Here is a 25070-nt window from a genome sequence, read left to right as displayed (position 1 = left end):
AATGGTTGTGCTGTTAGGTTTCTGTCGTTGACCTGAAACACATTTAAATATACATTAAAGTCGGAGCAGGAAAAGGTCTGACGGCCAGACTGTCCAAATTCAAATCTGCTCACTTCTGTTCCAGGTGACGAAAGACCCAGCTCACGTGGTCCCAGTAGGACGTGTTGTTACAACTGGAGTATTGGTTCAACTGCAGATACCACATCACACCAGCAGGTGGTAGTGTTGTATCATTTTGTGGGATTTAAACTAATGTTTTTAAATTGAAAGCCAAAAAAATTCAATTATTCAAATAACTTATTTCCTGTATTTTTTAATGGGATGAATGCCAGAACAATGTCAGACAGCGATGACGGCACAAAATGGCTTGCAGTTGATAGACGGAAGCATCCGAAATCTAAATGTGCAACACTTCTAAAAGGTCTTTACCTGGCCAGGCCGTGTGGGGCATATGATGTAACGGCAGTATGGGAGTTGTCTTAGTTATGTATCACTTAAAGCCCGCTTTTGAAAATATTAACCTACCAGTTCACAAGGAAGCAAGTAAATTCTGCCGGGCCGCTTGAGGAGCGAGGTAGCCACCAGCAATTCACACACGGAGGTCTGGTGTGAGCCGGGGAGCAGCGGTGAAGAAGATGAAGAACCTTTCTACATAGCGACTCTCAAGATAAAAAATCATGGGGTTCTACATGAGAACTATAACTTAAAAATAAAAAAATGGTTTAAAAAATAGGAAACTAAGGAAAGTAAAAGTTGAGTAATACTTCATAATAATGTTCAGTTGTTAAATATAAGTCATTAGTAAGTCATTAATCATACAAGGTCTTAGATAATGATGAACAAATCATTTATAAAATAGTGTGATGACATTTACAAATACATTTATAAGTGTTTAGTTATTAACAGATCATTTACAAGGTATTAGGTAATATATATATAATTTATTTATGAAGACTTGAGTTGACATTTACAAATGCTTAAATAATGATAAACTAAACATTTACATACAGTCTTTAACACATTTGGTAATGTTCATAGAACACTTGTAACTTTCTAAAGTCACAGAAGTGCCATTAGTCATATAAAAGATTAAGACGCACCAGTCATTTATAAATGATTAACTAAACATTTTTAAATGATCATGAACTCATTTGATTTTTAAAATGTAATTTGGTGAAAGGTAAATAAAGTCCAGACATTTATAAACTCTTTCAGGTTATTTACTTATTTTTTACTTTCTTTGAATACAAGAGGGACTCTACAACTCGTTTATAAACCATCAGTTTGTCAAAGAAAGTGAATGTATGAAGGTTTGGACCCTTTGTGGGAAATCCCTGATCTGAGCCCTTCAGCCATAGAAGATCTACCAGGAAACATCTGACAGATGAACAGGCCCGTTCCATCCTGTGTCAGATTTCTATCTGATGATCAGACACCAGAACTGATCAGCATCTACAAGCTCTTCACTGTAAACCTCCTGATTCTCACCTGTCCCAGATCACGTCATTGTTAAATGTTCTGCAACACCTCGTTACTTAGAAATGTTTAACAGTCATTTTTAGCCTTAAAAACATGAATAAATGACATTTGTACATCTACAAGTAATCTATTACACTTTCTGCTTCCCCTAATGTAACGTGTGAACAACTCATTACGTGTAAATGTTTTAGGAATCATTTGTAGCTCCACAGAAAGAATTACCAAGAATCTTTAGGTGTAACGTATAACCTTAGGGCAACGGTAATCCTTTGATAAATCGAGTATCCAGACAAGACTTTCCTTTTCTTGGAAAATATGGTGAAATTGTAACAGAGCAGTACACTGTTAAATCTGATTAGTTCAGCTTACTGAGAAAAGCATGCAAATCGATACTTAAAATAATAAGTACATGGGACTAGGTAATTTTGTGTTGGAGTTAAGTTACTCCAAGTCAAAGTAGTACAAAGTACTTGAACATTTGTTTACTGAACTAGTTCTTCTGAGTAATATATACTTCAGCTTTAGTAAACTGCAAGCAAAATTTTCAGTACACCATTCTACTTTGTCTTAGTAATAGTTACTTGCATTTAAGTATGTTTTACTTTTTATACAGGAGAAGCTTCAGAACATAATTACCTAGTACTATGTACTTGATTTTTACTTTTTATTTTAAGTGTAATCGGTTTTCATGTTTTTTCAAGCAAGTACGACTACCAGAAATTAGTACTTGGAAAAAAAGTTGCTTCAGCCGAGTAAGCTGTGCAACAGCGACACTGGAGAACACCAGTTGACTCAAGCCTTGTGCACCTTGTGACTGGACAGCCAATGAGAGATGAACACAAGGAGCAGAGTCCTGTGAGCCATGCGCCACTTTTCTATTGTGACAGTTGAACGGTCCTCTTCCTGTGACCAGCCTCCTCACTTACGATACCAACATGACACAAGTAAAACCTCATTTGCAACAGTGAACAAAGTAATGACTATAACAACACAAGCCCCCCAAAATAAACATGCAAAAACAACCCAAAAATAGAACAAACTAACTAAAAACGTGACTTAAAACTTGTATGAGGTTGTTAAATAAGCTAACAAACAAACATTTTGGTCTCATAGAATAACAGTTGTTGGCTTTTAGTGGTAGTAGCTAGATAATTCTCAGATGCAGTTTCATAGCTGATAGTAAGTTTATCTTCGTTTACAGTCCAGTTAACACACCATGTCTTGGATCTGCAGCTCACACCTGAAGCTTCTGGATTCGCTGTTGTTGAGAAACGTCAGCTTAGCGCAATCCTAGTTTAGTGCAATGCTAACAAGCTTAGTGCAATGCTAACGTAGCACTAAGCTAGCAGTTTTGTCCGTTGGCTTGAGTTTCAGTATTCCAACACTTAAGAAATGTTTCGGCATTTCTTCCTGGGTGTTGTTATCCTTACTTCCCGAGGCTCTGTTGCTCACGCTGACTTTAATCTGTTTGAGCGGCAGAATGAGCGAGCTTCTCGTCTATGTCAAGGAACCAGGAAGTCACACCAGGAGGAGACTGTATAACCCCGAAGTGATACATTAACTCATTCGCTGCCAGGCATTTCCTGATCGCTAAAGGCCTTCGCTGCCAGCGTTTCTTACCGTTTTTACTGTTTTTTTAAGGGTCACAGAACATTGAGCGTTAGGATGATGTCGACGCCAAAACAACCAAAACAAAGCGGAGACTCACCTCTTACATCAGGAAGAATCCATGTGTTTCGAGCGTTATCCGCTCTTTCATAATCTGTTGTCGAATTGTGATCGGCAGACGCTTTTCTGGTTCGCGCCTCACTTTTGTTTTACAGGAACAGCCCAAAAAGATCTCCTAACACATGGATTTTCTGCTTCCTGATCATGTGACGTGTGACGTATGTGGATGAAGATCGGCTTCAGAGCTGAGATGTTTGTTCTCTCGGTGCGGGGGCTCGTTCCGATGCCCAAACAGTAAAAAAATGCAAATGACGACTTCAGCCGTCACTGGCAGTGAACGGTTGGATTTAAAATGACGACTTTAGTTGTCAATGGCAGTGAATGAGTTAAATGAAAAGTCAAAAAATTTGTTTTTCTAAAGAGCAAGAGTTTTTACTTGTAGATGGCACAACACTGACAGTTTAAGTGGAATATTTAAATTTTAACTAAGATGCACTAAAGTGACAAATTATTGACTACACGTGTTTACAGCATGATTAGACACTCATTTATATAGTTTATCAGTAAAAAGGTTGATATTGGGTGACTTGCTCTTTAATTAGTCCAATATTCATTTCAGTTTCAGCTCTGCCCCCTTTTATTTTAAACAATGCTTAAAGAAAATGAAATAACCTGAAAATAGTTTATAATAGTGTGGATGTTTTTGTGGATTTTTTTCAATACTTAAAGGATTTGATGTTAAAAATCAATTGATAAATATATTCATGATCATTTATTTAATCCTTTATAAATCACTGGTGCGTCATAACCTTACATATAACCAATGACGACTGACTTTAGAATGTTTGCATAATCTATAAACCATTATCAAATGTAGAAAAGAGTGTTTGTAAATGTTAAGTTAATCATATTTAGTTAATCGTGTTTAGTTAAATATTTAAATGTATTGTATATAAATACCTAATACCTTGTGTAATGTCCAGCAATGGTCAGTTTTCACCTAAAAACTGACCTACATGCCACCAGTCATCGGAAGACATAAATTCCATTCTCTAAGGTGGATTTTGCATTCTACCTTCCAACAATCAACAAGGTTCTGCAAAACTTGTTGACATTTCAGGTCACCAAAAAAATTTCAGGTGCCAAAAAAAAAGCCTTCTTCTGATAACACCGCAGGATTCCTCATGCCTCTGAATAAAGTGACTATTTTCAGGTCACATGAGTTAATCAATCTTGAAATCGGATGAACAAATGTTATATGAAATGATCAATAATGTTTTGATTAATCTGTGCTTAGATTAATAAAGTAGATTAATCTGTGCTTGAATTACTGAAGTTTGAAATGAATATTGTTATGGTATGATCAGTAATTGTAGATTTAACAAGTGAATCATTATCTACACTCAGACACAAGGTTCATTAGAGATAAATTACGGTTAAGTTAAACGTCATGACACATATATATTTTCTTAGCAACAAATCAGAAATCCTGTATCTGAAAGAGGCGTGACGTTCTGAGGTTTGCTTGTGAACACCCCTTAACATGGCACGTCCCGGTTGGCCAAGAAATCATAATATAAGAATGTTAAAACAGAACTCACTAGACGATGAGTCAGTTCTAGAGAAAGCTACGGACAGGCCATCCGGAGCGAACCCTCTTTAACCCAAAGCTTTCGACGAGCTAAAAGCTGCCTACAGCTGACACAGCAAAACGGTTCCTTCAGCTATTCAGAAACAGCTGTTCTAGACGCAAACGATTTCATCTATCTGTTGTGATCCGGTAGACGACTCTGGACCGACCTGGTCGTACTGCGGTCTTTTCTACAACTTCTGTACTCCCCCACCCCCGACCCCCACCCCGCCCCCGATCTGGGGTAAAGGACTATCTATGTGTCTCACGTTTGACTTAACTTACTTTGTCCTTGTGTGAGCACAAATGTGATGACCTTGTCAAATCAGCATGCTGAAACATATATCAATGTAATCATAGCATAACATTTATTTTAAACTTCAATCACTCAAGCACAGATTAATGAAAGCATTTGATTATATTATAATTATTATAAGTAGCAATAAACGTTTATTTAATGATTATATAACTTATAAGTTTTATAAGTTCATATTTAATTTAAGAAATCATTCTTTGATTTAGTAACTGATCCGAGCTGCGAATGTTCCTTATTCAGAGGCATGAAGAATCCTGTAGGACATAAGGGAAGCTTGGACCTTGAGAGAACATCATTGTTGGCAATACGTTATCATGTGTTCAGAGCTGCAGAGAGGCTCTGAGATCCAGCTGATGGGATGAAGGCAGGCCGATTTAATGGGAACACGTGCAGTCTCGTGTCTCCATTTTGACCAGATGTTTAAGGGTCAAACTGTACCTAAAAACTGACCATTGCTGGACATTACATGACACACTAAACACTTATAAATGTTTAATAAAAAATTCTGAGGAAATGAAAAACAAAAAACTTAACAAAAAAAGAGTTAAAAAAGGGTGAACAGTGGATCCCGGGAAGCAGAATTGGTAGAAAGAGCTGAATGAGGAGGCAATTATCATGGCTGCACAGATCTGAATCACAAATTTATGTCATGGTTTAAGGGTGTAAGAAATACACCCGGAATGAAATTCTTGGCTTAGTTTGTTATTTAGTTTGAACAAAATGTTCTCAATTCAGAAAAGTTGGAGCATGAATCAAGTTCTGTTTAATACAGAAAATTCTAAAACATGTACTTCTGTAGCCGACAAACAGCTAAAGCACATTGTTTTACAGTTATTATTCTCATGCCCTGTTGTGTTCTCATAGATTTATATTTTAGAGACTTACTTGTCGTGAAAAGTTCATCAACTCTGAATCAGTTGAGGAACTTCCTTACATTTTAAGCATGTAAGTGTTAGTCTAACGCTATTGGTTTATCTTCATGAAACTAAAGATGTGCTTTAACAAGAACTTCTACAGGGTGGAACAGCAGCATTTTCTCTTTGTTTTCTGGTTCAGAGGAGCTCACTCTCCCCTGTAAACTTCTCCGTGTCTCTAAATAAGATCAGATCCTGCAGCTGCCATCACTAACTCCCCCTAACCCCCCCGCCCCCCCACCCCCACCCCATCCCAATGCACTTACAAAAGCGTATTAGATGAGCCGCCTGGCGTATTGGCTATGATAGTCTAGTGGGTAAAGCTCCTGCCTTTCATCTTGTCTTGCCGTGTCCTGACATGGTTCGACTGTCGGCAGTAATTTATGTAGCCACCTGAAGCAGATTTCATGTTTTTATATTTTAATTAAATTGATTATTTTTTGCAAAATAATCATGTTAGTTAATTTACTCAGCTCACACCTCACAAAGTAATCATTTTAGTTAATTTACTCAACTCACCTCACATGAAATCATGCTGGCTAAAAAAACAAAAAAGCACAAAAACAGATTTGTCCTTGTATATATATATATATATATATATATATATATATATATATATATATATATATATATATATATATATATATATATATATATATGATTTTTTTTTTGGGGGGGGGGGTATTTTTTATTTATGTTTTATTTTAAACATTTACCAATAAAGGATTGAAAACATGATAGCGTAGCTAAAAAAAAATGAAGAAAAAAGTTACTGCGGCGATCGGGTACAACACCAACCCAAAACATGCCAGCCCAGCACTCTAACCAATGGACTACCAATTCTGTTACAAAACAATTGTTGCATAATACACATGTACTGAGTTATGTGCATCTTTGTAGACAGGACACGCAGCGTTTTGTCCTCCATGCAGAAGTGGTTTGTCGGAATATGCACAGAAAACGCAGGTTTTACAATGGAGACACAGCTTCAGGTCAAAGAGCTGATGTCTTAACTTTGTAAAAGGTTGAAAACTGATCTGGTTGCTCAATGCACAATTTGATCCAACACACACACGCAAACACATGCACACGCGTGCGCGCACACACACACACACACACACACTTCTGTAGGATCATCATCAGATTATGTTTCAGAGACTTTGCAACACCAGCTCTGCTTAAACAGCACAAACACACAAAATCCAACTTTCAAATGAACTTACACACACACACACACGCGCGCGCGCACACAGCTAAATAAATAAACAATATGCACGCACACAGCTAAATAAAAAAACAATATGCCAACATTCACAAAATTTGCCAACAATCACAACAGCATAACCAGCCACATGACTATACCCACCGCAAATTCTGGAAAACTCAACTCAACTTAACTCAACTTTATTTATAAATCACGCCTCACAGGCAAAAAGATGCCACCAAGGCGCTACACTGATCAAATAAAAACATAAAACATTAAGTTCAGAAAATAAAACATTGTATCACACGATACAGATAAAAATACAATGAGTAAAATCGCTATAAGTACAACAATAAAACTAGTTAGAAAGGTTAAAAGACAGGTCATAAAAATATGTTTTTAGCCTTGCCTTAAAAACCGCAACAGAGGTGGAGGCCCTTATGCTCAGAGGAAGCTTATTCCAAAGCTTAGGACCTGCCACAGCAAAGGCCCTATCACCACGCGTCTTTAGACGTGTTCTTGGGACCGAGAGGAGCATGAGGTTCTCCGAGCGGAGTGACCGTGAAGGGGTGTATGGTTGAAGTAGTGACACCAAGTAAGGAGGGGCCAAACCATTTAATGTTTTAAAAACTAGTAAAAGTATTTTAAAATGAATCCTAACATCAATGGGCAGCCAGTGAAGCGCAGCCAGGACAGGAGTAATGTGGTCAAACTTGCGCCTGCCTTCTAAAAATCTGGCAGCAGCATTCTGGACCATTTGCAACCTGGCTATTGAGCCCTTGCTCACACCGAATAGAACAGAGTTGCAGTAGTCCAATCGCACCGTAATAACAGCATGGACTACCGTCTCAAGATCATGACGTGTCAAAAACAGTTTGATCTTTGCCAGCCGACGAAGGTGGAAAAAGGAGGAGGAGATCACTCCATTGATGTGGGTATCAAAACTAAGGGCGCTATCCAGTTGAACACCAAGATTAGTCACCGATGTAGTCAGCTGGCCATTAAATGACCCACAGTCAGTTAGGGAAGAGTCACAGTGTATGCTTGGAGCAAACAATATAGCCTCTGTTTTCTGATCATTTAGGCTCAGAAATTTCCCAGTCATCCAGGTCTTGATCTCCCTCAAACAGTTTGTAAGAGTAGAAATAGAGAGAACACTTGACGTGTTCAGAGGCAGGTACAGCTGACAATCGTCAGCATATAGGTGGAATTGAACTCCAAGCTCACGACAGATGTCACCTAAGGGCAGAATGTAAATAGAAAACAACAAAGGTCCCAATATCGAGCCCTGTGGTACCCCCCAAGGTAGATCAGAGTACTCTGAGGAATAACTTCCCATCCTAACACACATATTTCTATTTGTCAGGTATGATCTAAACCATTCCAGGGCTAACCCTGAAATCCCGACATAATGATGAAGACGGTGAAGCAGCACTTCATGATCTATCGTGTCAAAGGCTGCCGTGAGGTCCAGCAGAAGTAACAACACAGAATTACCGCTATCAGTCGCTAGATAGATGTCACTGAGCATTCTAACCAGAGCAGTCTCCGTGCTGTGTAGAGCTCTGAAGCCAGACTGGAAAGTCTCAAAAATGGTATTCTCGTCAATAAAAACCAAGAGCTGGTGGTAAACACATTTCTCTAGCACCTTACTCAAGAAAGGAAGTTTCGAAATGGGCCTGTAGTTTGCAGCCAGCGAAGCATCCAGTCCAGGCTTTTTGAGCAAAGGTTGAATAACCACTTTTTTGAAATTGTCAGGGACTATACCAGAACTGAGGCTCATGTTAATTATGTTCAAAATTAAAGGGGCGACTGCTGGAAAGACTTCATTAAGGAGGCGCGTTGGCATTACTTCATCCGGCGAGCCACTTGGCTTAGCCTTCCCAGCGATCTTGATCAGATCATCTAGGCCAATCTGTTGAAATTAGGGATGCTCCGATCCGATCACGTGATCGGAAATCGGGCCCGATCACGTGACTTTTAAAAGATCGGAATCGGGTGTTAAAGATCGGATTTAGCCTTATAAAACAACAAGCATGACATTTTTAATCAATCTTGAGTTTCAAATAGAATAACAATGGCTTAATTTTGTACCAAGTTTCACTTCCTCAATAACAACATGACAACACCATACGGCAGCCATAACGTCACACGTTTTAAAGTGGACCGCGGAATTCAGTTAGCAGTTAGCTAGCAGGCTAATGCCCGTCTCGCTCCAGGAGAGCAAAAAATGTCAGCGGTTTGGAGTCATTTTAAACTGGAGACCGAAGGCTGTCCAACAGCCACTTGCAACGTGTGCAAACTGAGTGTTTCACGTGGCGGAAAAGACAGAGCTGCTTTTAACACCACGAACCTGATCCGGCATCTTAAGAACAAACATCCAGCTCAATATTCCGAGTTCACCGCAGCAACGCAGATCAAAACATGGAGCCAGCCGACACTGGAAGCTATGCTGAAAAACAAAGAAAAACTTCCTAAGGATAGCGACAAGGCCAAGAACATCACAGCCAAGATAGCTGAATTTATTGCACTAGATGACCAGCCGCTGTCTGTGGTTTCAAACGTAGGATTTCGCCGTCTCATGGAGCACCTGGAGCCACGGTACGAGTTACCTTCTCGAAGCTACTTTACAGACACAGCTCTGCCCAGCATTCACAACAAGCTACGTGACCACCTGTTAGTCATGTTATCAAAGGTGTCTGCTTTTGGGTTTACCACAGACATATGGAGTTCGTCTGTTTGTCCAATGTCACTGATCAGCTTCACTGCACAATGGATCGACTCGAGTTTTAATTTACAACGTGCTACGTTAAATGCGCAACATTTTCGCGGATCTCACACAGCAGAGCATGTGAAACAGGCTATCGGAGATATGCTGAACAGTTGGGGAATTGAAAAGGAACGTGTCCATGTAATTGTGCGTGACAATGCGCGAAATATGAAGAGAGCCATGGAGGACTTGGCTGTACCGAGCTTGGGCTGTGTTGCACACACGCTTCAACTAGTTGTGCACGAGGGTCTGCTCTCTCAGCGCAGCGTCACAGACACAATGGCTAATGCCAGGAAGATAATAGGCCATTTCAAACATTCTCCTTTGGCCTATTCACGCCTGGAAGATATCCAGATTTCTCTGAAGATGACCGTGAAGCGCCTGCAGCAGGATGTGCATGTTAGATGGAACAGCAGCCTCTATATGCTACAATAATAATAATAATAATAATACATTTTATTTCAAAGCGCCTTTCAGGACACCCAAGGTCACTTTACACAACACACGTAATAAAATACAATAAAACAATAATAAAACCCAAAGAAGAAAAAACAGAGAGAAACATTTCAATAAAATCAGAGGTTGTAGGCAGATTTAAACATGTGTGTTTTGAGTTTTGATTGGAAAAGGGTAAAACTGTCGATGTTCCTGATGTCTGGGGGAAGTGAGTTCCAGAGTCGAGGAGCAGAGCGGCTGAAAGCTCTGCTCCCCATGGTAGCGAGACGGGCAGAAGGAACCGCAAGATGGATGGAAGAAGAAGATCTGAGTGAACGGGACGGGGTGTGAATACTTATAAGGTCTGAGATATATGGAGGAGAGAGGTTGTGGATTGCTTTGAAGGTATGGAGGAGAATTTTGAAGATGGGCCTGAATTTAACTGGGAGCCAGTGGAGCTGCTGGAGAACCGGCGTGATGTGGTGAAAGGAAGGGGTTCTGGTGATAATACGGGCTGCTGAATTCTGGACCAGTTGCAGTTTATGAAGGAGTTTGTTGGGGAGACCATAAAGAAGTGAATTGCAATAGTCGAGACGGGAGGTGACGAGGCTGTGGACGAGAATGGCGGCAGTGTGAGGGGTCAGTGAGGGACGAAGACGGTTTATGGAACGTAGATGGAAGTATGCTGACCGAATTAAGTTATTAATGTGAGCCTGAAAAGAAAGGGAGCTGTCGAGAATGACACCCAGACTCTTGACATGAGGTGAGGGGGAGACTGTGGCACTGTCAATAGTTAAAGAAAAGCTGTCAGATGTTGAGAGGGTGGAGTTAGTGCCAACTAGAAGAAGTTCAGTTTTATTGCCGTTGAGTTTGAGGAAATTAGAGGTGAACCATGATTTGATTTCAGAGAGGCAGAGTGTAAGGGAGGATGGTGGGAGAGTTGAGTTGGGCTTACTGGAAATGTAGAGCTGGGTGTCATCTGCAAAGCAGTGAAACTGGATATTGAATTTGCGGAAGATTTTGCCGATAGGGAGGAGATATACTATGAAGAGGAGGGGCCCCAGGACAGAGCCCTGGGGCACACCTGACTTGACTGGGGAGGGTTCTGAGGTAAAGGATTTTAACTGGATGAACTGAGTGCGGCCAGTAATGTAAGATTGAAACCAGCGGAGGGGGGTGTGAGTGATGCCTAAGGAATAGAGTCTATTAAGGAGGATGGGATGAGAAATGGTGTCAAAGGCCGCACTCAGATCGAGGAGAATAAGAATAGAGATTAAACCAGAATCAGCAGCAATGAGTAGGTCGTTAGTGATCTTAATAAGTGCTGTTTCTGTGCTGTGGTGGGGACGGAAGCCAGACTGAAACTGTTCATAAAGGTTATTGCGGGTGAGATGTGAATGGAGCTGAGATGCAACAGTTTTCTCAAGGACTTTGGAAATGAAGGGAAGATGGGAAATGGGACGGAGGTTATTGAAATCATTGGGATCTAAACCAGGTTTTTTTAGAATAGGGCTGACTGAAGCGGATTTGAATAGGGATGGGACCGTACCAGAGGATAGTGAGGAATGAATAATGGCTGTTATAAAAGGGAGCAGAGAAGAAAGGCAGGATTTAACTAAAACAGTTGGAATAGGGTCCAGTTGACAGGTGGAAGGTTTGGATTTGGTGATGTAATCTAATATTTCTGAGGGATGGGGAAGTTCAAAGGAGGAGAACGGAATGGTGGGTTCAAATAAATCAGGAGAGGGAGGGGAGGAATGAGGTAAAGAGAGATGGATTCTATTGACCTTCTCATTAAAAAACTGAAGGAGAGAGTTACAGGTTTCTGAAGAGTAAAGATGGATGGGTAAGGAGTCGGGAGGCTGAAAAATGCTGTTCATGATGGAAAATAATGTTTTAGTGTTGCTGGAGTTGGACGAGATGAGACCGGAGTAATACTGAGATTTGGCATGGGAGATGGAGTCCTTGTAGAGAGAAATCTGAGCAGAATATAAGTCTTTATGGATGGTGAGACCGGTTTTCTTGTAGAGTCTTTCAAGCCTCCGGTTGGTAGCTTTCAAGGAGCGAAGGGCAGGGGTGAACCATGGAGCAGACCGAGTAAAATATACAGAGCGGGATTTGATGGGAGCAAATGAATTAAGGATAGAAACCAGACCGTTATTGTACTGAATGACAAGATCATCGGGAGTAGAGGACAAATTAGGGGTCAAGGTGGCAAAACTGGAGGACAGGGAGGCTAGATCAATGTCCTTAATATTACGAAAAGAAATGATACGTGGTGACTTGATGATGGAGAGACGGAGGGGAACAGAAAAGGAGATGAGGAAGTGGTCCGTGAAAGGGAGCGGGTCAGCTGTACAGTTGGAGGGGGTCAGGCCGGAGCAGCAGATTAAATCCAGGGTGTGACCTTTAATGTGAGTGGGAAAATTGGCATATTGATGAAAACTGAGGCTGTCCAAAGATGAGGAGAAGTCTTTGCTGAGGGGGAGGGCCATATTGTCCATATGAATATTAAAATCACCAAGTAAAATTACATTTGGGGAAAGGGCGGACAGATGGGATAAAAGAGCAGAGAGTTCATTTAAAAACTCAGGGCTGAACTTGGGGGGACGATAAACAGTGACAATTATTGTGGGGGTCGGGCCGGAGAGTTGACAGGCGAGGCATTCCAGAGTGGTGAGAGGAGGAAGGTTTACGGGAAGGACCTTCCAAGTCTCGCGATACAGTATCGCGAGACCACCGCCGCGGCCCGACCCACGGGGTTTGGAGAGGTAAACAAATCCGGGAGGAGTACAGTCATTGAGTTGTGAGAAATCGCTGGGTTGTTGCCATGTTTCGTTCAGACAAAGAAAGTCTAGCTTATGGTCACTGATGGTATCTTGGAGGAGATGTCCTTTACCAGAGAGGGAGCGAATGTTGAGAAGACCAAAATTAGCAGTGCGGAAGTCCCTGGCGACAGGAGCATTAGTCCGACTAGCCAGCCGGGCTAACACGCTGGAGTCGGCAGCTCGGCAGGTATTCCTGGGTAGCCGCCGGCTAGTCGTGGACCAGAAGGAGGGTATTCCTTTGGAGCCGTCGAGATGGAGGTTCCGCCGGGACCCCCGATGGATATACCGACGGCGAGGCTGGAAGGTGATGTCGGGGAAGAGGCACAGAGCTGGTGGTGGAGATCCGGAGTAGCGAAAGCGGAGGTTGAAGAGCTCCGCCGCCGAGTACTGGAGAAGGCCATCCACGGACAGAAGAATGAGCGACAGGATGATCCAGGCCAGTGCGAGGCACACAGAAATCCTGCTGGACCACATTATGGAGTGGAGCAGGGAGGTGGTGATGTGCAACCAGAACGCAAGCTGAGCAGGTAGGTGAAAATGAGTTTTCACCGACACAGGGATGTGACCAGGGTGAAAAAGAAGAAAAAAAAATACAAAAAGTTTGTTTGCCAGCGAGCAGCGGCAGCGAGACGCGCCAGCGTTCACTCAACCGGAATGCACTACAGAGCATTCTGGAGCAAAAGCGAGCGCTCAGCATCTATACAGCTGACCACAACCTCCCTGCTACACTAACAGCTAGTCAGTGGACCCTGATGGAGAATACAGCTGAAGTGTTAGTTCCCTTGGAAGAACTGACTAGGGAAGTGAGCAAGGAAACTGCAACTGCAGCAGATGTGATCCCTGCCATTTCAGGTTGGTTTTGTTTTATTTTCTACATTTTAATTAAAGAACACACAATGCTTTTTTAATATTCTAAATAAGTAATAAACTGTTATCCATCTATTCTTTCTCTAAACAGCTCTCAGACGTGTCCTGTCTCGAGAGCAAACGACTGACCAGGGTGTTCGAACCATGAAAAGAACTCTCCTAGAGGCAGTGGAGACTCGCTTTGCTGAGGTAGAAAAGGAACCACTCTACAGCATCGCCACTTTAGTGGATCCAAGATACAAAGACAGGCAAGTAGAATTAATGTACATTTTTAATTTGATTTTAAGAAAATAAATTTTCAAAATTGTAAGTCAGCCAATGTCTAATTATGTTTTTAAAATTTAGATTTAGCTCTGTTAATGATTAGAGAATTATTTACTATTACATTAATATAACATTTCCTCAGCTGAACTGTTGTGTTATACAGTGTCTTGCCTAACATTTTTTTTAATTGTTACATTTATCTTGTAGATATTTCACAAAGTCAGACCACTTGAGGTTTGCTAAAGATTCCCTCATCCAGGAGGTGATGAAGATGGAGGAGAACAGGGTTGCCAGTGAAGAACCAGAGGCAGCAGAGCCTGTGAGCAAGGCACCTCGTCAAGGAGCAGGAAGCAGCCTTGGCAGCATCTTAGATGAGATCTTAGAAGAGCGTCAGCCAGAGGCCCAATCTGTGAGTACCACATCAGCAGATGTCCAGGTACGGATCTACCTTTCGGAACAAACCATCCCTAGGAAAAGCAATCCTCTAGACTACTGGAAAACACATGCTACACAGTTCCCTTCACTGGCTGCTGTTGCAACCAAATTTCTTTGTGCCCCCTGCACCTCAGTGGACAGTGAGAGACTCTTTAGTGCAGTGTCAAACATTCTTGATGAGAATAGGAATCGGCTCTCCCCCGACAAGTTAGAGATGCTGATTTTCCTCAAAAAAAACATGCACTTTATTTGGGAGCCTTAGAGTAAAAGTTGAGCTCCATGTAGAGCACATGGAAGAGGTGATTTACCAGTTCTTTGCAATTTGACGTTGATGTTTTATTCTTGAATGGTGTTAAGTTCGTGCACCACTTTGATTAGGCATATCTTTTGTTCGTTTTAATAAACAAGTCAGTCTAAAGGCCTAAGATGTATTTTATTTTGTTACCTGACTGAATTATGCAACTACCTCTTAGAGGTGGAGGTAAGCACTTTAATTTAACTTCTATTATTGTGTTGAGTTATTTTACAAACCTTTTCTACTTTTCTATAAAAACAAATTTGTTTACATATTGTTGCACCACTGATAAGCTACAAAGATATAATGTTGTTTACTTGGTTTGAAGTGCTGCTGCACTAACAAAATGTTTCTACTTATGGTATCATGTTGGATGCCGTCATATAAATAATAATAAAAAAAACCTAACAGGTTAATTTGGGTGCAGTCTCCCTTTTTTCTTGCTATTTTATTGTATTGCTGAAGTATCGGATCGGGACTCGGTATCGGCAGATACTCAAAATCAAATGACTCGGAATCGGATCGGGAGCAAAAAAATGTGATCGGAACATCCCTAGTTGAAATAATACCAAACCTCTGGTGAAAGTAACAGAACGGCCACACACCGGTGCCCTAGACATGGTAGCCCGTAGCGCAGAAACTTTCCCAATGAAAAAGTCATGGAACTCATCACAAAGTTTAGCTGAAGCCTGCACCACATGATGATCATTTAGCTTCAGAACCGAGTCAATTGCTGTATATAGTACTCTGGGGTTGTTTGAGTTTAAAGAAATGAGATTGGAATAATATGCAAATTTCGCAGATCTAACTGCCTCTTAGTATGATTTCCAACTGTCACGTAGAGCAATTAGGGAAACGTGCAGATTATCCTTCTTCCACTGTCTCTCGTATCTTCTACATGTCCTTCTTGCGGCACGAGTAGCGTCCGTTGACCATAAATTTACCGAACGCTTTCCCCTCCTGGGCCTTAACGGCGCAACAGTGTTAAGGATAGCCTCACAGTTCTCATTAAAGCAAGTAAGCAATCCATCCAGTGAGGACTCGTCTGATAAATCAAAGAAGGCTTGTTCAAACAGTGAGGTGAATTGAGTTGCAGTGTCAGAGTTCACATGACGACTATACCTACTGGGGGCAACAGGTGCCAGCAAATTACTATGCAGAGTAGTCTCAAATAATATGGGATTATGGTCTGAGAAAACTGCATCCTTAATAGTCAGATTATCTACTGAACACCCCAGTGATAACACAAGATCCAGTGTGTGGCCCCATTAACCCACTGCGTAAAAGTCAAAGAGTTCACAAGGTTGATGAAATCAGAGACTAAAGGTTTTCCAGGACAGCAGATATGAATATTAAAGTCTCCCAGTAGCAAAACCTGCTCGTATCTAGCAGCCCAGTTTGCTAGGACTTCTGAAAACTCCGGTAAAAAAAAATCCTTATTGTAGTTCGGGGGTCTATACACTACAGCACAGAGGATTGGTTGCGGATGACCAAGTTCGAATAAGCACAGTTCAAAACTGGTATTAGGAGACCAGGACTGCAAACGTTTCATCTTCAAATGTGCTTTATAGATAACCACCAATCCACCCCCACGTTTAATGGTCCTCGGCACATTAATAAAAGCACAGTCCGCTGGGATCAGTTCATTAATCCAACACACACACGCAAAAAGTAGAATGTCTAAGGACGGTCCCGCCTTTCTCGCCTCTGATTGGCTGCAAGGGCTCTCCAGTGTTTCCCTTACATAGGCGTAGCCGTGGCGGCCTGCCATGGCTGAAATCTCAGTGCCACGCCTACGAGATCCCAAGCTTTAATGATTTTTTTTGTCTGCACCGTTTCCCAAAGAAGCAGCGGGAACTACTCTGTTGTTGCTTGTGATCACAGCCAGCAGGCAGCAAGGAGGAGGAGGAGGAGGAGGAGGCAGGGCAGGGTGGTTACAACTAGGGATGAGCCGGATACTCATTTCAGACTAGCATCCGGTACGGATAAAGCATTTTTCACAAATACGAGCATGAAACGAGTAAAACTCGTAAATATCTGTAATCGTGCTCAAGGAAAATCTTCATTGGGTAACAGACTGTCTTCACGCTCTGTGATTGGCCAGTCACATAGAGCACCCGCCCCTCTCTACACATAAAACTGCAAGCAGCTGGGAGCTCAGTCCGTCCGGCCCATCCACTCACGCACACACACACGCACACACACACAGAGTAACGGATCTCTCTGTGATTGCTTCACTGTTGCTCACATTTCTTCAGTGCTCCCTAGGTTTTCTTCAGCTCGCCTCTTTTTCGCTTGAATATTTAAAGTTACTTTTTTCGTAACGTACGTGGTGCATTTGACAAGACAGAGCTGAAAACGGCTCGTGCATGTGTCGGTCACTGCCTCCGCTCCGGTCTGGTTTTTTGTTTTTATTTTTTTATTTTAACTCTCTCTCCCTCTCTCTCTCTCACACACACACCTCAATCAACATTGTTTTGTTTAACTGTGTGTGGAAAAAAGCCAAAACGTTAGGAAAAAATCAGTTTAATCAAATTAAAATAAAATGGTATTTCATATGTCCTAGTTCATACTGCATGAGTTCAGATGTATTAATTCATGCACTTAAATATTAATGTTCTGATTTGATTGAAAAACTTGTTCTGTAATAGTTCCTTTACTATTGTGATCAAAAATATTTAATCTCAATTCTGAGGTTGCTCTGTAAATAGTTTTCAAATAAACTATACATATACATATACATACACATATCAACTTCTGATCAATCTATATCAATTTCAGATTTAAAATAATGTATTGATGTAAACCACACCCACTAATTTCCAAATAATAAATAAGAGGTGCATTCATCTGTGTATCTCCTTAGATCTGCATTAGTGATATTTTCAGCACCAGAACAATGAAGCAAAGAAACAGATTCCTGAGTTTATGGTAGTAATTTTATTTATTAGGTGCATCTGGCCTGTTCTATTTTTCTCTGAAATCAGATCAAATCAGTGCTTCTATGGGTTGTCTCCTCTCTGCACTAGAAAATTTACTTTATTATAATGTTCACTGTAATGCATCTTGATGTTCTTAACAAATAAATTAAATCAAAGATATTGGCCAATAATGCCAAATATGTAAATTTGTGTTTCAGTCATTTTTATACTGGCTTAAAAATACTTCATTAAGTCTACTAAGCAGGGGTGTAGAACGTGTTTAATAGAGCCAGCCCAGTAATGATCTTGGACCAAAATAAAGGGGGCAGAAAGTCAAATAAAGGGGGGCAAAAGTCCCCCCTGCAAAGTGTGTGACTGAGAGTTTAAAACAAAAATTATTCTTGTGCAAATATTGGTGTATTCACCTTTAATACTAGTTATTAAAATGCAGCAGTTGCTGGATTGGTGCAGTTCAGAGTGGAGTGCATCAAATAAAACAATATTAACATAAAGGTGAGACATGTGTGTAATAATTCCTTTAAAGGCGGAAGATGGCAGCAGCAAAACAGTCATGAAGTGGTTATTTAGAGTAACTCCAGTTAGGAGCTCAGGTAGCATGCTAAGTGTGCAGAGTCACGTTTGGCTCAGTTTAACCAGATTACTGAGGCAGCAGTTTCTCGTGTAGCTGAGAAATGTTGGTGAACCTGCAGCTTCACGATGCTCCAGGAGCTCTAGGTCTGTTTCGTTAGTGCGTTGCTCTCTAGGACCCTCATTGGTTCATCTCTGTGAGAGAAAAGCAGAGGAGTGTCCCCTCATGAGGAACAGAATCAGTGTGTCAGTCTTTCCTTCACTTCACAAAACCAACTAAAATCAAACATGTGAACATTGGCAGCCCCACCCACAGCCAACGAGCAGAGAGAGAAAACTAGCATCCGATCTGCTCCTGCTGTGTTCCTTAAGTAACAAACACGGAGGAGAAATGACATTAGGAACAGCGAGTACGGATAAGCAGCGCTCCGATAATCCCTTTGGACAGCCTCACCGGTCCTTCAAGCCAAGTTCCCAGCCTGTATAAAGCATGCATCAAGTCCATACTGCCTGTATAAAGTCTACTAAGCAGTTAGTCATGAGCTAACGAGGCCAAGCTGTGTGTCTGTGTCTGTGTGTGTGTCTGTGTGTGTCTGTGTGTGTAAACGCATAAGCAGAGCGGTGGCCTGTACAGAATGTACGTGTGCGTCAGTTGTTCTACAACACGCCATTAGTCTTACAAAAGCAGGTCTGAGTACATTGGTGACAAAACATATCTGTCTGTCTGTGTGTGTGTGTGTGTGTGTGTGTGTGTGTGTGTGTGTGTGTGCGTGCGTGCGCGTGCGCGTGCGTGTGCGCGTGCGCGTGCGCGTGCGCGTGCGTGTGTGGACTGACTTCCCTGGGCTCATGCTTCATTTAAACTAAAAACAGAAATGCTCCAGAGGAGCTGGATGGACGCGTTCCTCAAACACCCGACAGAGCGACCCCCATCAAGGGAAACATCAGAAACTGCAGCAAGGTTTCAATCAGAGGTAAAACGATTAACCAGTGAATTATTTCAGAACAAATGAGACCCAAATGGAATCAAACAATAGTATCAAGGCTTTCAGTTTGGATGAAAGGTAAGGTTTAAAGAGAGGGAAAGGGATGAGAGGCTGATGGATCCTTACGTTGGATCACATTTCACCTCATCGTTAACATTTTAGCTTCCAGACCAAGAACAGAGATTTAAAATCTTTGTTTACCTTTTTTTTCTTCGTCCGGTGCAACAAATAAATTAGTGTAGAAATAAAATGAATGGATTGTACCTCTGTGGATGTGCCATGAGCTCCCCAGTATCGTTGCTAACATTTACATGAAGGAAATGGAAACCAGAGCATTGAACTCCTACACTGGAACAACACCAAGCCACTGATTCAGGTATGTGGACGACACATGGGTCAAAATTCTCATGAAGGAAGTAGAAGGCTTCACCAGGCACATTAATGCGGTGGACACGAACATCAAGTTCACCAGGGAGGATGCCCAAAACAACAACTGCACTTCTTGGACTGTGCCATGCAAATTGGACAAGATGGAAGTCTCAGCATTGAAGTCTACAGGAAACCCACCCATTGGAGCACAAAATGTCAGTCATCAGGCCTTTACACCATCAGGCTGAGAACATTCCCACAAAGGCTGAAGGAAAGCAAAAGAAAGAAAAACACATTAAAAAAAGCTCTCCAAAACTGCAGATACCCTAACTGGGTCTTCCTCCTGAAAAATCTATTTTTATTAAATCACAGATTCGTTAATTGATCACGATTGACAAGATTTTTTCAACAATAAGAACAGAGCAGGGGGCTCCTACTTGTTCATGTGGAACGCACCCAGTGGGGTTTATGTTGGATTCCTGTAAGGAGTGGAATATTATATGCCTTCCCCAGCCGTCCGTGGAGGACATAGAAGATGTGTGGATTTTCAGGTTGATAATTACTGGATTTCTTCTGTCTGGAGAAGGAGGATTTCTGACAGACTGAATGATCAGTTAAAAACTGAAAAACAGAGAGGAAATTATCTCTGCCTGACCCAAGCAATTCTTTTCTGAATCTGGTGCCGCGGTAGCCTTGAGCTGTGAGAAGAAAAAAACTCCACGAAGGAATGCAGACAGATGCTGTGAAAACCCGACCTACCTCCTGCCTTCGGATTGGTGGTCTTAAGCCTAATTTATACTTCTCCGTCAGCTTCACAAGGGAGAGACACGCACCCACCGACGGAGACAGTTTGCTCTCTATCTACTGGGGAGTGTTGCAAAGTGATTCCCCGCCAGGATAATAGAGAGTGTAGCACTGTTTTGTGGTCATGTATCCGGTCCAAGATAGTTTGCTTATATTGTGTTTTTCTGTATTTAAGACTTTGTAACATGGACAGATTAGTCCCTCATTCTCGTCCACCTCTCCATGTGCTCGCCACTTCTAAACCCGCGCATCCCGATATTTTCGCCTCCACAAAAAATAAAAATAAAAACGTGTGCTGCGCATCTTTTCACTCCTCCAGTCACGGGTGAATAAAACGTTCATATTTTTAGAGTTTTTCCATCTTCCAGCTTCTCCGTGTCTGCTCAAGCGTATATTTAAATTTTTAGCTTCATCCATCTATAGGGGGCGCCATTAACTGTGTCTTGCCACAATTCTGTCTCTGAGCTCTTCAGGCAGTTCCTTTGATCTCATGATTCTCATCTGCTCTGACATGCATTGTGAGCTGTAAGGTCTTGCATAGACAGGTGTGTGGCTTTCCTAATCAAGTCCACAGCTGGACTCCAGTGAAGGTGTAGGGCCATGTCAAGAATTATCAGAAGAAATAGAAAGCACCTGAGTTAAATAAATGAGTCACTGCAATGGGTCTGAATACTTAGGACCATGTGATATTTCAGTTTGTCTTTTTTAATTAATCTGCAGAAATTTCTAAAACTCTCTTTTTGTGTCAATATGGGGTGCTGTGTGTACATTAATGAGGAAAAAAATTATTTAATTAATTTCAGCAAATGGCTGCAATAGAACAAAGAGTGAAAAGTTAAATACTTTCTGTGCCCACTGTATAAACATGGCCATAAGTAAATAGTTTGGTAATTTGTTAATCAAATATGGAATTTTTTATTATTGTATTTCTTTGGGTCATTATAATTTGAAATCAAAATGAATTATTTTATTGAAAAATCTGTTAATTTAGAAAGAAGAGAATGTCAAAACTTGATTCTAAATGAACTCATGATAGACTAGATGGTTGTTCCTACTAACCAGTCAACCATAGAGGAAAGATTAACCAGAACTCCAGCCTCTTTCATAAAACTATGGCGTTACTCTGCTGCAAGGGAGCCGTTGGTCCTTTATAAGGTCAGTATGTGGCACGATCATGTGTTTTCACTAAGATTATGCAATGGTGGAATAAAGTGTGTAAGGGGTCCATCTCTGTGCTTGAACATAATTTGTTTTATTGCAGATTGACGCAACGCTCCTTAAGTTTTTTTCACGAGCCGCCCTAAAAGGTATTGTTTGTTCTTCACAGTCCCACGTGAAATGCAGGTAATCTAAAGACCAGAAGCTCTGCATTGCTCCTGTTTGCAGACTCTCAACTGATTCTGTTCACAAAAGTGAAACTGATGTGTCTACTTTCACTTTAATTTTTCTTGTTTATCTGTAGATTTCATGAAAATCTATGCAGTAAAAGGTATTTGGTTATTTGAAATAATGTGTTCTGAATTAATTTTAAGTATCAAAAAGCTATAACATGAAAAAAAACGTTATTGTGAAAAAATGCACCAAAAATAGTGGTAATCATGATAATCATTTAATCGAATTGATGGACCCTGAATCGAAATCGAATGAAATCATGAGCTAACTAAGATTGTAAACCCCTATGATTGACTAAGAATATTCAGGGAATTCCATTTTTGGTTCATTTTTAAACACAGATAAGGTTTTTCTTATCTGTGTTTAAAAATGAACCAAAAATGGAATTTTAAGACAAACACAGCAAGAACGAACAAAAGATATTCATGGAATTGATTGATTAATTATGAATTTTCTATGATTTTAGGAAAAATAATGTAGAAATATTTGAATTAATAGTAACATTTTTGGTATTAAAAAAATCCCATCTAGGGTTGTTGAAATTAAGAGATCTTATTCCAGAAGTAGAAATCACTATCTGACATTTGTTTTGGTATTTTATCAAGAAGTCACAGTTATTTTATCTATTTATTATTTTTTTAATAAATTTATTAATTAATGAAAGTAAGTTTATTTTAGGTGGGTATGCAAGTTTTCAACTAAAGAACGCTTGGATGGAATAATCTCTAACGCTGTAACAGAACCAACATTGTAGTCTATCAGAAAAATCCCACCATTTCTTAGACTGAAAGATTAATAACCCCAACATCTAGGGGGCGCTATTGCTAAAGAAAAAACATTGATAATCATCACTTCATAGACCTAATCCACTCAAATCTAACCAGTTCTTTCATTGTTAAATTTGCATCACTTATTGAATTTGAATGACTTGATCAAGGCCACAGCTATCTCGCAATAAACACAAAATCTAGTTTTAGTGACAACTCCATTCTTCGCCCAATCAACTTGAGACTTTGTACATGTAATCTGTGGACAACAATGACTAAATGTGATAAAGAACATACAAAAACATTTAAAGTTGTGCGAATGACACAATGACTAATTACTTGTTCTAGCTAGCACATGACTTCTTTGACCTAATCTCCACCATGTTTCAAGTTTGAAAGTTGAAACTCTGGGTTCTCATAGGGACTGAGATGTTAGCCATACATATATAAACTTACTTTAATATTTACCTATAAAAGGGCCAAAAAGTTTATATCAGCTTAATGTGTTTGATGTATTTCCACAGAACTTTGCAAAGATGCTCATAAGCATACCCAAAAACCCTATTTGGAAAATTACCTTAAAATTGATGTGGTTTATTGACCTAAAACTTTTCCTTCTTTTACTCATGAAATTAATGAATATGTAACACAGAAAACCACATTTCATATTCACGACTGTGTTCTCTAGATCCAAACAGGGGAAAAGATTGAAATTTTTCCATTAAGTGATGTTGTGATACAAAAAAATTTTACTGACTTTTTCAATGACTGCAAATTTTTGATGCAAATCTTTTATTTTTCTTGCGTCTTTAATTAGTTGTCCCGGTTCAAGTGAGATGATGAACTGACGAGACATGGGAACGAGAGTGTGCAGGAGGGTTGGGGTCAGTTAAGGAATGGCAAAGACAGGGATGGAGCTGGTGGAGGGGATTAGTGCTAGTTGGCTTAGAACCCATCGGTCTTTGTCAGATGACGTATCGGGTGCAGTAGCACATTGCATGATGGGATATCTGGGTGTATGAAAAGAGGAAGCATCGGTCGCTTTGTGTGTTGTGAGCAACAGTACACTCGTGTTGCGTGAAGGGCTGCCATGCCATCTTCATAATAAGGCAAAAAGTTAAATGTAGGCAGGAATCACGTAGACTGGATATTTTGTGTATTTGATTGTTTATTTTGACGGGAAAATCTCAAGGCTGTTGGTCATTCTGACAGACTGGAATTACCCCGACGCATGCAGGTATGCAGACATTTTAAACGTTACGCACGTTAGCTGACTAGGAGGTGCTGCTGGTGGACACAAATACAGCACAGCAAAGTTATATTTACAAAATACAAACAACAAAAATGTTCAAACTTACTTGTGATAAGTAATTTCCCGAGCCCTGGTTTCAATAGTCCACCATTTAGAGCAGGAATAATGCACACAGAGCTTGGCCATCCCGTTCACTGCTTCCATTATAATTCGTGTCCGCGGGAAGCTTGACCGATCTAAAATGGCGACCGCCTTTCCTGTGGGTCTATCTGCATATATGTCAGCTCCACACACCACAGCAGAGATATGGCAAGCTGTTTTGTTAAGAAATATAATATATATACATTCTTTTGAAGTCTAATAAAAGAAGGTAAATGGGGAAGGAACGTTTGCTTAAATGTAAATTAGTTGGAAACAATTATGGTGGAACTGTGTTTGGCGGTGGTAGGATCAGGACTATAAAAGGTGATGCACCAGCCGACGCCCAGTTTTAGTAGTCTGACAATCACAGGTACCAAACCTTGGCCCATGTGAAGCACTTTTTGCTTATGTGGCAAGCCTGTGTGGAGCTGGCAGAGTCTTGATTCAAGCAGCAGGAAGGCAGCCGGTAAGAGAGAAACTTAAGAAACTTTATCACTGGAGTTGTTTCTGGTTGGCTGTAGCTTAGCCACCGGCCTACTAGCATGGTGATGTGGCATGGCCATATTGTTAGACATCAATAGTTTGCACTGCAAAGCACTATGTTTTAAGACTTTGTTAGCAACATTTGATAGACTTTGTCATCTGCTTTTGTAAATTTTAGATGGATTGAGCTAAAAGTTTCAGATCATTAATTAATTTAAAAACCAATAAACATGTTTAAGATATTTGCACTGCATAAATTAGAGAA

General features: G+C 40.7%; 2 protein-coding genes across 2 annotated transcripts in view; one reads left to right on the top strand and one right to left on the bottom strand.

Moving 5' to 3' along the window:
• The window catches only part of slc30a6 (solute carrier family 30 member 6), a 158357-nt gene that overhangs the window by 90355 nt on the left and 42932 nt on the right, over positions 1–25070 (bottom strand). The gene's annotated exons all lie outside the window — the stretch shown is intronic.
• On the top strand, positions 13749–15305 carry LOC129162011 (zinc finger BED domain-containing protein 4-like). The gene is made up of 3 exons (XM_054738518.2): positions 13749–14096; positions 14203–14359; positions 14583–15305. The coding sequence occupies exons 1-3, from the start codon at positions 13997–13999 to the stop codon at positions 15070–15072; spliced, it is 747 nt and encodes a 248-aa protein (XP_054594493.2). The 5' UTR covers positions 13749–13996; the 3' UTR covers positions 15073–15305.

This window comes from Nothobranchius furzeri, chromosome 12, assembly GCF_043380555.1.
Source record: "Nothobranchius furzeri strain GRZ-AD chromosome 12, NfurGRZ-RIMD1, whole genome shotgun sequence".
NCBI lineage: Eukaryota > Metazoa > Chordata > Actinopteri > Cyprinodontiformes > Nothobranchiidae > Nothobranchius > Nothobranchius furzeri.
The sequence above is the reverse complement of the archived record's forward strand: the minus strand, read 5'-3'. Positions and strand labels throughout refer to the sequence as shown.